The sequence below is a fragment of the Chlorella variabilis genome, assembly GCF_000147415.1.
Source record: "Chlorella variabilis unplaced genomic scaffold CHLNCscaffold_5, whole genome shotgun sequence".
Taxonomy (NCBI): Eukaryota; Viridiplantae; Chlorophyta; class Trebouxiophyceae; order Chlorellales; family Chlorellaceae; genus Chlorella; species Chlorella variabilis.
This window is the reverse complement of record NW_005435083.1, coordinates 44,457-56,262: the sequence shown is the minus strand read 5'-3', so window position 1 is coordinate 56,262 and position 11,806 is coordinate 44,457. Positions and strand designations below refer to the sequence as shown.

At 61.4% G+C, this 11,806-nt stretch overlaps 4 protein-coding genes across 4 annotated transcripts in view; 3 read left to right on the top strand and 1 right to left on the bottom strand.

Moving 5' to 3' along the window:
- CHLNCDRAFT_142690 (hypothetical protein) overlaps positions 1-1,152 on the top strand; it is a gene marked incomplete at both ends in the record, with an annotated part of 2,689 nt that extends 1,537 nt beyond the window's left edge. Inside the window, one exon of the mRNA XM_005849651.1 lies at positions 818-1,152. Within this exon, the coding sequence (XP_005849713.1) occupies positions 818-1,152 (335 nt within the window). The remainder of the gene's footprint in view (positions 1-817) is intronic.
- Positions 1,153-1,816: 664 nt separating this feature from the next.
- CHLNCDRAFT_34552 (hypothetical protein) lies at positions 1,817-3,332 on the bottom strand (the record flags this gene model as incomplete). Its single annotated transcript, XM_005849378.1, has 5 exons — positions 1,817-2,175; positions 2,276-2,310; positions 2,487-2,634; positions 2,755-2,897; positions 3,087-3,332. The coding sequence occupies 5 exons, from the start codon at positions 3,330-3,332 to the stop codon at positions 2,031-2,033; spliced, it is 717 nt and encodes a 238-aa protein (XP_005849440.1). The 3' UTR covers positions 1,817-2,030.
- A 1,067-nt stretch (positions 3,333-4,399) lies between these two features.
- Positions 4,400-6,055, top strand: CHLNCDRAFT_59615 (hypothetical protein). The gene is made up of 5 exons (XM_005849650.1): positions 4,400-4,498; positions 4,758-4,963; positions 5,164-5,407; positions 5,603-5,671; positions 5,774-6,055. The coding sequence occupies exons 1-5, from the start codon at positions 4,444-4,446 to the stop codon at positions 5,848-5,850; spliced, it is 651 nt and encodes a 216-aa protein (XP_005849712.1). The 5' UTR covers positions 4,400-4,443; the 3' UTR covers positions 5,851-6,055.
- A 100-nt stretch (positions 6,056-6,155) lies between these two features.
- Positions 6,156-8,851, top strand: CHLNCDRAFT_142687 (hypothetical protein; the record flags this gene model as incomplete). The annotated part of the gene is made up of 7 exons (XM_005849649.1): positions 6,156-6,165; positions 6,408-6,696; positions 6,875-7,013; positions 7,556-8,110; positions 8,322-8,416; positions 8,536-8,664; positions 8,755-8,851. The coding sequence occupies 7 exons, from the start codon at positions 6,156-6,158 to the stop codon at positions 8,849-8,851; spliced, it is 1,314 nt and encodes a 437-aa protein (XP_005849711.1).
- Positions 8,852-11,806: the final 2,955 nt, after the last annotated feature.

Genomic DNA, 11,806 nt, shown 5'->3' with positions numbered 1-11,806 from the left:
CCGCCCCCCCCCCCCCCCCCCCCCCCAGGGCATGCGGTGCACGTTTGCTTGCGCTGAACTGTTGCTGCTGCATGTGGTGCTTCAGATGCAAGACGCGGCGCAGCAATGCACCTGGGGGCAGCACCGGTGGCAGCACTGCTGGGGGCGGTAACCCTGCGGGCATGCTGATGGGCATGGGCAGCGCTGGCATCATTAACCCAGCAATGCTCGGCGTGCTGCCAGCGGGCCTGGTTGCAGGCATGCTGCAGAATGCTGCCATCCCAGGTAGGTCTGCTGGTGCCTGGCACCAGCCCCAATGTGCACTGTAGTGCTTGGCGCATCGGAATGCAACAGCAAGTCAGGGTTTCAGCTAGCAGCGGTTGGCTTTTTCTGGCATGCCTCGCCTGAACACGCGAGCTCTAGAAGGTGTGCGGTTAACACCTGTCATCATCCCTCATTTCTGGTCATGTGCAGGCATGGGAAGCATGACAGGCATGCATCCGATGCAGAACTTTAACTTGGCTGTGAGTGGCATGGGCATGCCACCAGGTGAGCAAGCAACGAGTGCCTCCTGGCGGTCTTGTGCGCGCATGTTGTTCCAACTCACAGCTCCGTGGCTCAAGCAGAGCATGGTACACCTGGCTGCCTGCAGGCATGCCGATGAGTGCCATAGCTGGCATGCCGGCAATGATGGGCCTGGGAGGCAAGCTAATGCCACTTTGCTCAGTCTGCGTGCCACATCCTCACCGCTACTGCCCCTGCCTCTCATACAGGCTAGCAATTGGTACCTGTGGCCGCCCTCACAACAAGGTCTGGTCTGCCCCAAACTCTGGTGCAGGCATGGATGCGGCTGGCGTGAATGCGGCGGCAGCAGGTGGCCTGGGAGGCATGCCTGCAGCGATGGGTGCCCTTGTGGGCGGGTACGGCTTTAACCCGATGGCAGGCATGGCGGGCATGGCGGGCGGGGTTGGCAACATGGCGGGGATGGCAGGCCACCCCCTCAACTACGGGATGGCGGGTGGCACCAGCAGCTATGGTGTGGCTGGCATGGCGGCATCAGGCATCGGCGGCGGTGCCGCTGGTGTTGATAGTGGCGAGGGCGGTAGCGGTTATGGCCGCATGCCCTTGGGGCGTAGCAACACTGGCGGCCAGCAGCGGTACCGCCCTTACTAACGGGCACACGTTGGGTCTTCCCCGATCGCATACTACTTCTGCGCCTTGCTGCCTGCAGCACTTTCTTATCCACGCTTTCGTGTACAGAAAAAATTCGCACTGTTTTCTTTGTTGCCAAGTTCTTCTGTCTGTTCCTATTGTCTACTTGCAGTCAGTACTCAAACGTACCTAATGTTAGGGTTGGGTGAGACTAGCTCACATCAGTTGTGTAGGCCTCCGGTGTTTTGCCTGCCCCTACACCCAGAGGGTTGGTTTGCAGCACTGGAAACCACTGCCCCGCATGCACGTTTCCACCTGAACATGTGCTGGATGCGGGTTCCAGCAGTGCTAAGTTTGCCAGGAGAAGCCTCAGAATACATTGTAGTCCGCGTCTGTTTATTCTTGATGGCCCAGATTCGTATGGTGTCTCTCATCTCAGAGAGCATGGTTGATGTTGGTTTCAGTACCTGTCGTTACTCCTCGCGCTATACTTAGGCTACATAAGTGCCCGCCCGTGCATCTTTGGCGCCAATTGTGTTTAGGACATTTACCGTCGCGTTGCAGTCTGGATTGCAGTGCAGGTCGAAGAGCCGATGGGGATGTAGTGAGGTCACCAGGTGAGCACAGCTGGCAGGCATTTCCCCTGGTAGCGTGGCATCCCACGCACACGGTGGGACAGGTGCACGGCAGCACTGATTACATGGGCTCCCAGGGAAGCAGTCGGAAGAGGCGAGCCCTGATCATGGATGAGCCCCAATGTAAAACTTTAGGCAACATGCAGCAGGCAGGGTCATACGGACAGAATGGAACGAGGCCAATGTGCACACAAAGAGGAAGCAAAGGGTGGACAAACAACAAGAAGGGCGCCAGGTGCCCCAGCGGCCGTCGCACAAAGACGATCACTCGTCCAGCATGGCCAGCTCAATGGCAAAATCGTCACGCTCCACAGAGGGCGCATTGGGGTCCACCGCCCGCTCGGCAAAAGTTTGTCCAAACTGCAGCTCATACGCCTCATCCTCTGGCACCGTTTCCAACACGAGGTCGCTGCAGCAACAAAGCAGGGCTGCAATCAGGAGGAGCTGAAGGCATGTACACAGCCCAACTGCCACAAGCACAAGCCCGGCCAGCAAGCAGGCAGGCACACCTCAATGGGTAGCCCACGCACATCAGTGCATAGCCCTGCAGCAGAGGCATAGGGTGATGGCAGCTTGAGCAGATCTGCCGACGCTTCTCGGCCGGAAGACATCATCAGGCCAGCCACCGCACACACGTGCACTCGCTGCTGCACACAATCTCAAGGCATCCGGCTGCAGTCCAGGCATTGCTCGCACGGCCCTCGTGCCCTGCCCACCCACCTGGTCCCGCAGGCTTTTGCTGAGGCCCAGGCTGTGCGGCTGAAACATCTCGCCCTCCTTCACCTTGACTGTGCACGAGGTGCAGCAGCCCAGGCGGCAGGCGTAGGGCAGCTCATAGCCCTGCTCTTCCGCCGCCCACAAAATGTACCTGCAGCAGGGCGCCGCATGGCTGGAGCAGTGTGGGCAAGCAGAGCAACATCTAGTACTGCAGTGTGCGGGGGCTGACGACCTCCCCCAGCCCTCGGTGCTGCGTTCTGCTATGCCGCACCTGTCCTCTGGCACCTCCACATCCACCTCCTCTTCGGCATAGTGGTTGATGATCTTGACCTTGAAGGACTGGGCACTGCTGGCGCCAGGGCCCTCGCCCGACCCTTGCCCCGCCACGCCGCCGCGGTACACTGCGCTGCCGCCCTGGACAAGCAGGAGCAGGTGCAAGCACAGGCGGGTGAGGACTGTTCGGCCCACTGGCCTCCTGCCCATCTCTGCGCAGCGGCAAAAGGCTGCTGCTTGGTGTGCATGTTGCCGCCGTTGAAAGCCATTTTGGAGAATTTCCACACGGCCCGCCACGCAGCCGCCCCATTACCCCCATCCCTGGCTCACAACAAGGCGCGACCCCGAGTTGAACTCTTCCTGCACCCACAGGTCCACCGCGCCCTCCTTCTCATACAGCTCCCGCCACTCAGCGGTGGTCAAGCTGGCGTAGCTCTTGGGCCGTGTGCTGGGCTCGCTGCCATTACTGCTGCTGCCCTCCTCCTCATCCAGGCTGATGTTTTTCAGATCGCTGCCGATGGTGAGGCCAATGGGGCCCAGGCTGACGCCCGCAGCGTCGGCAGCACGCTGCACCATCTGCGCCGCGCCTTCGGCGGTTTTCTTGGCCTGCTGCTTTGGCTCCTTGGCGACAGGGGCCTCATCCTGGGGGTAGGCAGGCGGAACAGGCGGCATTAGATCGGGAAGAACCAGCTGCTATGACTGCCAGCTGCAAACATGTATTCGTGGCGGCGGCGCAAGCGCCAGCGCGGCAAGCTCACCAAGTGGATGTCTTTGCCGATGGTGAGCCCAATGGGGCCTGCAGGTCGCATGGCAGAGCAGCAAAGTCTCAGGAGAGGCGTGGTAAGCGCTGCAGCTAGAGGAACGTGGGCAACGCGACTTACCAAGCTCACGCAGTTGCCCCAGAAGGCCTTGTTTAGGCTTCTTCTCCTCTGTGTGCGAAGCCTGGCACAACACACGACCCCGCCGGCACCGACCCGAAGCCACCGCAGCGGCGACAGGGGCTGAGGCTGCGCGCACGGCCAGGGACATTGTTTTGTTATGGTAAAGTTTTAAGAACAACTGGGGCTTGCCTGGCGAAATGGGTGTGGATTTGCCAGGGGATAGGCCGCGTGGCGCTGGTCCACCTGGCCCAGCATTGGGCGAGGCCAACCCTAAATAGTTGTCAGAGGAGCGCTGCTGCCCCTGCACCGCTCCGCCTGCCGACACAGCCGGCACAGCCACCCGCCGCCAACCTGCAAGTGGCGGCCGACCGAACTGTGCCGCGTTGGCCCAGAGGGTAGGCTGGCGCTTCCCATCCCACATATGCTCGCTCCCGCCTGAACTGTGTTGTGTCTTGATATTGACAACTGTGTTTACTGGTATTCAAAGCCAGCATACGGGTGGCCAGTCGCACCAACACTGCCGCACCCTGCACCGGCTCATTCAGACTGTGGCCCAAGTTCTTTGCACAGGCCCAGGTTGGTGGTTCCAGCCACTCTCAACCAGCCACTCTTTGATGCAAGGTGCTGTATGTTAAGGGAGCCCCATTTTGGCTGGTGCCGACCAACGTGAGGGAGAGGCGGGGAGCCACATGCTGTGGGTGCCCCAGCATGTCACGCTTGATGGAGCACCCCGCGCCCATCACTCATTCCCTTGCCACATCTCCCGACACAGCTGCAGAGCTGCACCCGCAGAGGGCAGCGCAGAAATGGCGGTCGGGCTGCGCAATATCGTGCTGCCGCTGGCAGCCCTTGTGCTGTTGGGTGAGTCTGTCGGTGGGCGGCAGAGGGCGCCTGTGCCTGATGGCCGCACGGTGCCGCATCAGACCGGTGCTGCTCGCGACTCTGTTGCCCTGACCCCGCGCCTGCACACACGCCCAACTGGCTGAGTTCGGGCTGCCGGCCGTGCCACCCGCCTGCTGCGCCCCTGGTCGCGACCATCACATCCCGCCCCCTCGCCGGGAGCACCGTCCGCCGCAAAGGCCTGAGTGCCGGCATGTGCTGGCCTCCCCTGCTGTTGCAGCCAGCGCTGCTCAGGCGCAAGAGGATGTGCAGGTCCTGCACTGGTGGCCAGAGAACCCCACCATGTCATTCTTCCCGGGCAAGGCGGCCAGCTGTGTGCTGGGTGTGCGCAACACGGGCGTGGCGCCCCTGAACGTTACCTACGCGCTGGCCAACCTGGCCTCTCCGTACAATGCCTCCATGAACCTGTTCAACTTCACCGGCTCGGTGCGGGGGAGGGCTCGGCGCAGGGGCGGGGGTGGGGTTGGTGGTATGGGACAGCGGGGCGGGGCCGGGTGTCGTCAAGAAGAGCCTATGCCCCCAGGCGTTGCTGGCATGGCGCTGGTTCATGCAGCAGTGGCGGTTACCAGACAGCACAGCAGACACATTTAATGCTGTGCAAACCGGGCCGCTGCCCCTGCATGCAGTTTCTGGGCGACGTGCCGCTGGCGCCGGGCGAGGAGACGAGCGCCGAGTACGCCATCTTCTTCCCTCGCCAGCTGCCGGCACGTGAATTTATCCTCAAGGTCAACCTCATCTACTCCTTGGGCAGCCAATACCAGCAGAAGATGTTCTTCAATGAGACCATCAACGTGATTGAGGAGCCCACACTGTTTGACACCCAGCTCATCGGCCTCTACCTCATCGGCCTGGCGGCGCTGGCCGGCATTGGTGCGTGCCGCCACCTCCCTGCAGGCCTTTCCCGCACGTTGGTTGGGCTGCCTCCTGCATGCCAAACATCAGCGCGCGAGCTGCTGCGTGCGGTGTTTCCGCAGCGCTGCTTTGCGTGGTGGAAGCGTTGTGGCCTGTTGTTTATCGCCTGCATGCCTTCCTCGCATGTATTCGGGTACCTTGCCTTGCCTGCAGTGTATTCGGGTACGGAGTTTGCCAAGAGCAAGGGCTGGATCAAGAAGTCGAAGCCTGTTGTTCGGCCAGGTGTGTACCTGTTACATTTGCACGATGTGGCCTGCCTTCCGTTGGTGACCCCCTTGTGCTGCACTTCAAAGAGCCCCCTCGCCCCTGCACCTGCCTGTACAGCTGCCACATCCTCCAACAAGGAAGAGTGGCTGCGTGGCACCGCGGCGGATCCCAAGTTGCGCAAGAAGCAGACGTGAAGGTGGCTAGTTACAAAGCTGCATCGCAGTTGGCGGCCTGGTATCGCTGCAGCCAGCAATTCCCTGTGCCCCGCCTGCCACAGACGCCTTCTCCTCCTTCCCTTTCCTTCCTGCCCCCCTCCCTTTCCTTCCTGCCCCGCCTTCACGACGCAGAGGTTCTGGTCTCGTTTTCCCCTGCTGTGGCTGTGTAATTCCGTGCACGCCATAGAGCGCCTCTATCGGCAGGGCTGAGCGACGCTTGTTTGCGCCCGCTCTTGAGCACGCTGCAGCAAACCCAGCTTTATCTGGGGCGCAGACATCATCCCATGGGCAGACGTGAGAGGGTGCCCTTGGAGCTACACTTCAAGGCGGGGTGCATGCTTGTGTGTCGTAGCCCACGCGTCACAGGCTGTTGCAAGAGCTTTCGGCACGTGAAATGCAGGGTTCAGCGGGCGGCAAGGTGGCAGCCCGTGCCAGTGATCGGCGCACCGCTGCGGGCCCGCCCGCGCCGCCCCACCCAAGCTTCGCATTCGATCTTCCCGCCCACGTGCCTGCCTGCCCTGCCGTGCCAGATGCAGGCAAGTCGTCCACGGCGGGCAGCGAGCACGATACGGAGAGCTTGGGATCGCTCGAGTATGGCAGTAGGGCTAGTGGCGGCGGGCGGCGGGCCCAGCGAGAGCCAGGCTTTGAAGAGGAGCTGGTGGAGGTGGATCCCTTTGACACCGCTGTGGAGCAGCTGTATGAGAAAAGGTGCGAGGAGGGTCTGGGTGTGGTGGGCTACGCGGCCACAGATGAGCTACACTCTGCTTGGCGCAGCAGCCGGATCGCAGCATGCATGAACGTTTCTGGCGTGCAGGGCTACAACGCGTGAGAGCGGGCTGTCCACCATTGTCTCCCTTTTGGCCCAGTTTCGTTATGACGACTGTGCATTTAGGTGCGCGTGAATGCGACGGCAAGGCTGGCTGCGAGGTTTTTGCTGGCGCGAGGTCCTGGACCGAGCTTGGAAGAACCAACACCTTTTGCCTGCGCCTGCTGGGGTGTGCAGGGAGGACACACTGACCCAGCTGTTCCTGTCCTCCATCCGCAAGGGCAAGGAGTCCGAGGCGTGCCTGGCTGCTAAGGCCTTGGGCCTGCATGTGACCACACTGGGCGCCTCCACCGCTAGCGAGGGCATCTACCAGGAGGTATGTGGTCACCAGCGACCTGGCCCCGCATACCCCAACACGTGAGGAGGCGCTCAGGCCAGCAACCCTATGTGGCGGTTCAGGATTGGAAACTGTGGAAGGCATTTATCTGCTCTCACTGGGTTGTGCAGGCGGAGCCAATGCTGGAGGCATTGGTGCTGACAGGAAAAAGCAGTGCGACACGTGTGGCAGGGGTGGAGGCGCTGTCGCTCCTGTGCTTTGTGGGCTCCGAGGGTGCCAGTGACACCCTGCACACGATGCAGACACTATGGCGTGTCGTGTTGGGAGGTGCGCTGTCCCCACTTTGCTGCACTACTTGCGGCGATGCTCTCTCCAGCTACACATTTCAGCCGCCTGCCGATGTCCCCGCGTCAGGAAGTTCACCGATGCAGGCCTGCTAATGCTGTGCAGGATGGAAAAAGGCTGCAGTGGCGCCAGTGGTTGTGGCTGCACTTCGGGGCTGGGCATTCCTGCTCACCACTGTCCCAACCTATCGCCTGGATTCACATTTTGTGGAAACACACCTAGGCCTGCTGGCGCAGCTGCTCAACGGCAGCGATGTGGATGTTCGAGCTGCGACGGGCGAGGGCGTCGCTCTGCTGTGGCTCATGGGTGATTTGAGCAGCTTGCCTGAGTCCCCGCGGCCTAGCCGCAGCAGCAGCAACGCCACCAACACGTACAACTCACTGGTGGCCATGGCCGTGGGTTCACCACGAACCCCGAGGATAGCGGCAGCCATGGCGGCATTCGGCAGCCCAGGCAATGGCGCAGCCAGTGCCAGTCGCAACGACAAGCAGGGGCCAGCAGCATGGTCCGAGATGCAGCTGACAGCAGCAACCACGGAGCAGGATGGTTATGGTGCAGCATTGCAGCAAGAGCGGCAGGCGCAACAGCAGCAGCAGCAATCACACCCAGCTGTAGCAGACGAGTGTGTGTGGGGGGAGGAGGAGGAGGAGGAGGAGGAGGTGGACAGCCTGGAAGCCATTGTAGAGCGCATGCGTGACCTGGCCAAGAATCGTGGCCATGCAAGCCGGTTGAACAAAGGTGACCGTGCCACCTCCCGCGGCACATTCCGTGACCTGTTGGCCATCATCGAGGTGGGTGGGTGGATGGATGGCTGGTGGCCGCAAAGCAGGAGCGATGCGGGGGTGTGTGGGTGATGGGAGCAGGCAACACGCAGCTCTGCTGCTGCTGCTGAAGATCAAAAGGCGTGTGCGGCTGCATTGCATGAGGAAAGCAGGGTGGCAGAAGGCCAGAGGCCTACACTGCTCTATTTGATGTCTGCACCACGCCTGCCTGCGCCTCCAGGGCGAGTATGTGCCGGAGCAGAAGATTAAGCTGCGACACGGTGACCTGCTGCTAGTCAGCGGCCTGCCTGACAACATCCGGCTTAACTACTTGAGGTGGGGGGAGGGCAGCGCGACAGGCTGCGCAACAGTGGTGGTTTGGTGGCTGGATTTGGGAAGCAACACCAGCGGTTCAGCGTTCATTTGTAACGGCCAGTGAGCCCTCCCTCCTGCAGGGCATACCTGGCGGATGCTTTCCAGAGTCACCTGCAGAGCAACGAGCTGCTGCACGAGGTGTTCCACTTCCAGCCTGCTGTGGAGCCGGAGGAGAAGCTGACGCCACTCGAAAAGCGCATGTTTCGCAGGTAAATACTAGGGGAAGGCTAGGCAGGGCAGGCAGTGCGCCAGATTTTGCAGCGCCACTGACGCTACGCATTGTGTTGCCACTTCCGCAGCAAGAGCTCGTGCGATGTGCGCGACCGCACGGAGCTGCGGCGACAGGAGCGCAGCCAAATGGCGAATTACAGGCATGGCTCGCTGGCAGACTATTGAGGCCACGCAGCTGGCGAGGTGGCCACTGCTGGAGCAGTCACACTGCCTGCATACCGTCGCATTGACCCACAGCTGTGCAAGCTCCTCTGCACTCAATATTTGAACACAATTTCCTGTAACGCCCAGTAAATCCATATGATGGTCCGTAACATGTGCACAAGTTTAATTGGCACACATAACGTCATCCCCGCTGCAGCTGCGCCGCGGGAAGTTGCTGCGTTGGCACCAGTTTTGCGGTGTCCTCGGGCCCCTTGGGTGCATCCAAGAAGACCGTAGCACCCTGCACCACAGCCGGGGCAACGTTAAATTCGACTTCTACCCGAAAATCCGAACCACGACAAGCTCGCCACGGACCTGGTCATAAGTCGATGAAGCATACAGGCCTGTGCAAATAGCTAGTATAGCCAGCACTGGAATGAGCGCAGAGGCAATGGCCCCAACCGCGTCGAAACGCTCGCCCTGAACAAGGTGTGAGAGAGGGCGGAGTCAGCAATTGGTTGTCAAACAGGGCCTGCAATATTCCGTGCACAAAGAACAGCAAGAGGGCCAGGCTGGGCGGCAGGAGCCTGCCTCCCAGGGGTCGTTGTCGGGCACGGGCACAGCGCCCGGCATGGCACCCGTAGGCAGCGGGGGTGGCGGTGGTGGCGCGTCGCCTCCCTCCTTCTGCTGCGCATCTCTTGAGCTCCTCTTCTGGCGCGAGGCTAGGACCACCACACCTAGCCTGTGCATCTGCCTGACCTGAGGGTCCCTGACCCAAGCTGAGCAGTGCAGCAATGGGGCGGTGGCAGCGGTGCACGGAGCCATGGCGCTAGATGATCGTACGGTGAGGTGTGTGTGTCTATGTGTTGCGGGAGGCGAAGAAGAAGAAGAAGATGAAGAGAATACGCGGGACGCGTGATTTGTACTTCGGCCGTACTGGGAGGAAACGGGGTGTCAAGCCCCTGGCTCCCGTGTGTAAAAACGAGGTCAAGGAAGGGAGGTTATCATCTAGAACTTCCAGCAATCATGCCGCAACAACCTTGCTGCCCTAGTATGCTCTCACCTTACTAACACGCCCAAATGCAGCAAGTTTCCGACTGGGCTGTCAAACGGTTGCTCAAGGCCCTGCTCAAGCGGCACCTGAAGCACATTCTTGCCACTGAACTGGACACCGAGCAGCTGCACTTCAGCCTGGGCAAGGGCCGCTTCGAGCTCAAAGACGTGCTCGTCAGCCCAGAGTGGCTGGCAGGGCATGCGGTGAGTCGTGCAACCCACACCGGCGTGGCCGTCCTGCCGCCGCCAGCACCGCCCGGCGCCAGCGCCGTGGCGCTGGCCTCACCACACACACGCACACGCCCCCGAGATGCATGCAGCCGCCTGGGCTGGACGTCGTGAGCGGCTACATCGGGCGACTGGCACTGGACCTGGCGGTGACCAGCCTGACCTGCGCAGTGCAGCTGGAGGATGTGTTGCTGACGGTGCGCCCTGGCAATGGCGGTGCTGGACCCTCGGCCAACCTGGATACTGAGGGGCAGCAGGTTCCGGCCGAGGGGCAGGAAGGCATAGGCAGCGGCCTGGCTGAGGTTGGCATGGACGATGGGCTGCGCTTGGTGGCGGCAGGGGTGGAGACGCTGCTTCAGCGTATGACCGTCACCGTCAACCGGCTGAGTGTCCGGGTGGAGGGTGCAGCAGACGGACGCGCGGCTGCTGCCGCATGCATGTCATGCGCGCAGTTGACCTATGGTTTGGCGGCAGCGAGGCCCAACCAGGAGCAGCAGCAACAGGTGGGGATGTTGCACCCAAATACTATGCGGCCTGCGTGTGCTTGCTGCTGCTGCTGCAGGTTTCTGCCTGCTTGTGCGAGGCGAGTGGCTGGGCACACCGCCCACACTACGAAGGGTTGCCAAGGGGTGTGCATATCTGTCCACACCATCTGACTTTGCAGGACTCCCATGCTGCCAGCACGGCGCGCCGACTGTGCTTCAGCAGCCTGTGCCTGTTGGCACAGGAGGGCGGCCCGCCGCTGCTTGCCCCGCTCAACGGCCAGGTGGATGTGACCGTCAGCTGGCTACTAGACCAGCTGCCCGATCGGCAGCCACACCTTTCGGTGGCAGTCTCGGTGGAAGGGGTGCAGCTGCAACTGCGGCCCCCTGACGTGGTTGCCCTGCTACAACTAGCTCGGGGCTTCACTGCTGCAGCCACACAGCCGCAGCAGCCAGTGACGGTGCTCCCCAATAGCGGTGGCTCGACTTTGGTGCCACCATCGCTGGTGAAACAGGAGAACCTGCAGCCCCGCCGCCACCTGCACCCCCACACCTCCACTTCGTCCTTCCTCGAGGACCTGATGTTGCCCGGGTGCAAAGGGCTGGTTCAGGAGGCGCTGCTAGAGAGTGCGGCCAGTGTCACCGGGCAGGTATGTCATCAGAGGCTTGGTTGTGTGGTGTGCAAGCTGGGCTGGGGAGCTTGTGGCGCAGCTGTTTTGGCGCAGCAGCTAGCTTGCCTTGCCCACAGAAGAACGTGTCCATTCACCGCTTCCGTTGCAGGAGGAGCTCAATGAGTATTTTGATGCCAAATCGCTGCTTGGATCTCTACAGCAGGCTTTTTCCTCAGCAATGGCGTCCAGCTTTGCCTCAGTGACCAGCACCCCCGACATCGGCAGCTCAGTGGTGGGCGGCAGCAATCTTGATCTCAGCTCATCAGACATCTTTGCCATGCATGACCTGGCTGCAAGCATCCGCCAGGTGTGTTGCAGCTGCCTGTGGTGTTGTCGGGCTGTGAAGTGGCGCGAAGCAGGCAGTCAAACAGCGGTTTGATCTCTCGCCTGTTGCTGGTCTGCTGATGGCCCGTAACCTGCGTGGTGGAGCCTTCTGGGACAGATTATGCCCCAGCCCAGCTCAACACTTGTGCTGATGCTGTTGAACTCACGGCTGCAGGTGGGAGCGGTGCAACATAAGCATTGGGACATCACGTTGTCAG

Coding starts and splice junctions, on each gene's coding strand:
- CHLNCDRAFT_59615 (XM_005849650.1), top strand. CDS start 4,444: ATGGCGGTCGGGCTGCGCAATATCGTGCTGCCGCTGGCAGCCCTTGTG. Junction 5,408..5,602: donor GGCGGCGCTGGCCGGCATTG/GTGCGTGCCGCC, acceptor CCTTGCCTGCAG/TGTATTCGGGTACGGAGTTT. Junction 5,672..5,773: donor GAAGCCTGTTGTTCGGCCAG/GTGTGTACCTGT, acceptor CTGCCTGTACAG/CTGCCACATCCTCCAACAAG.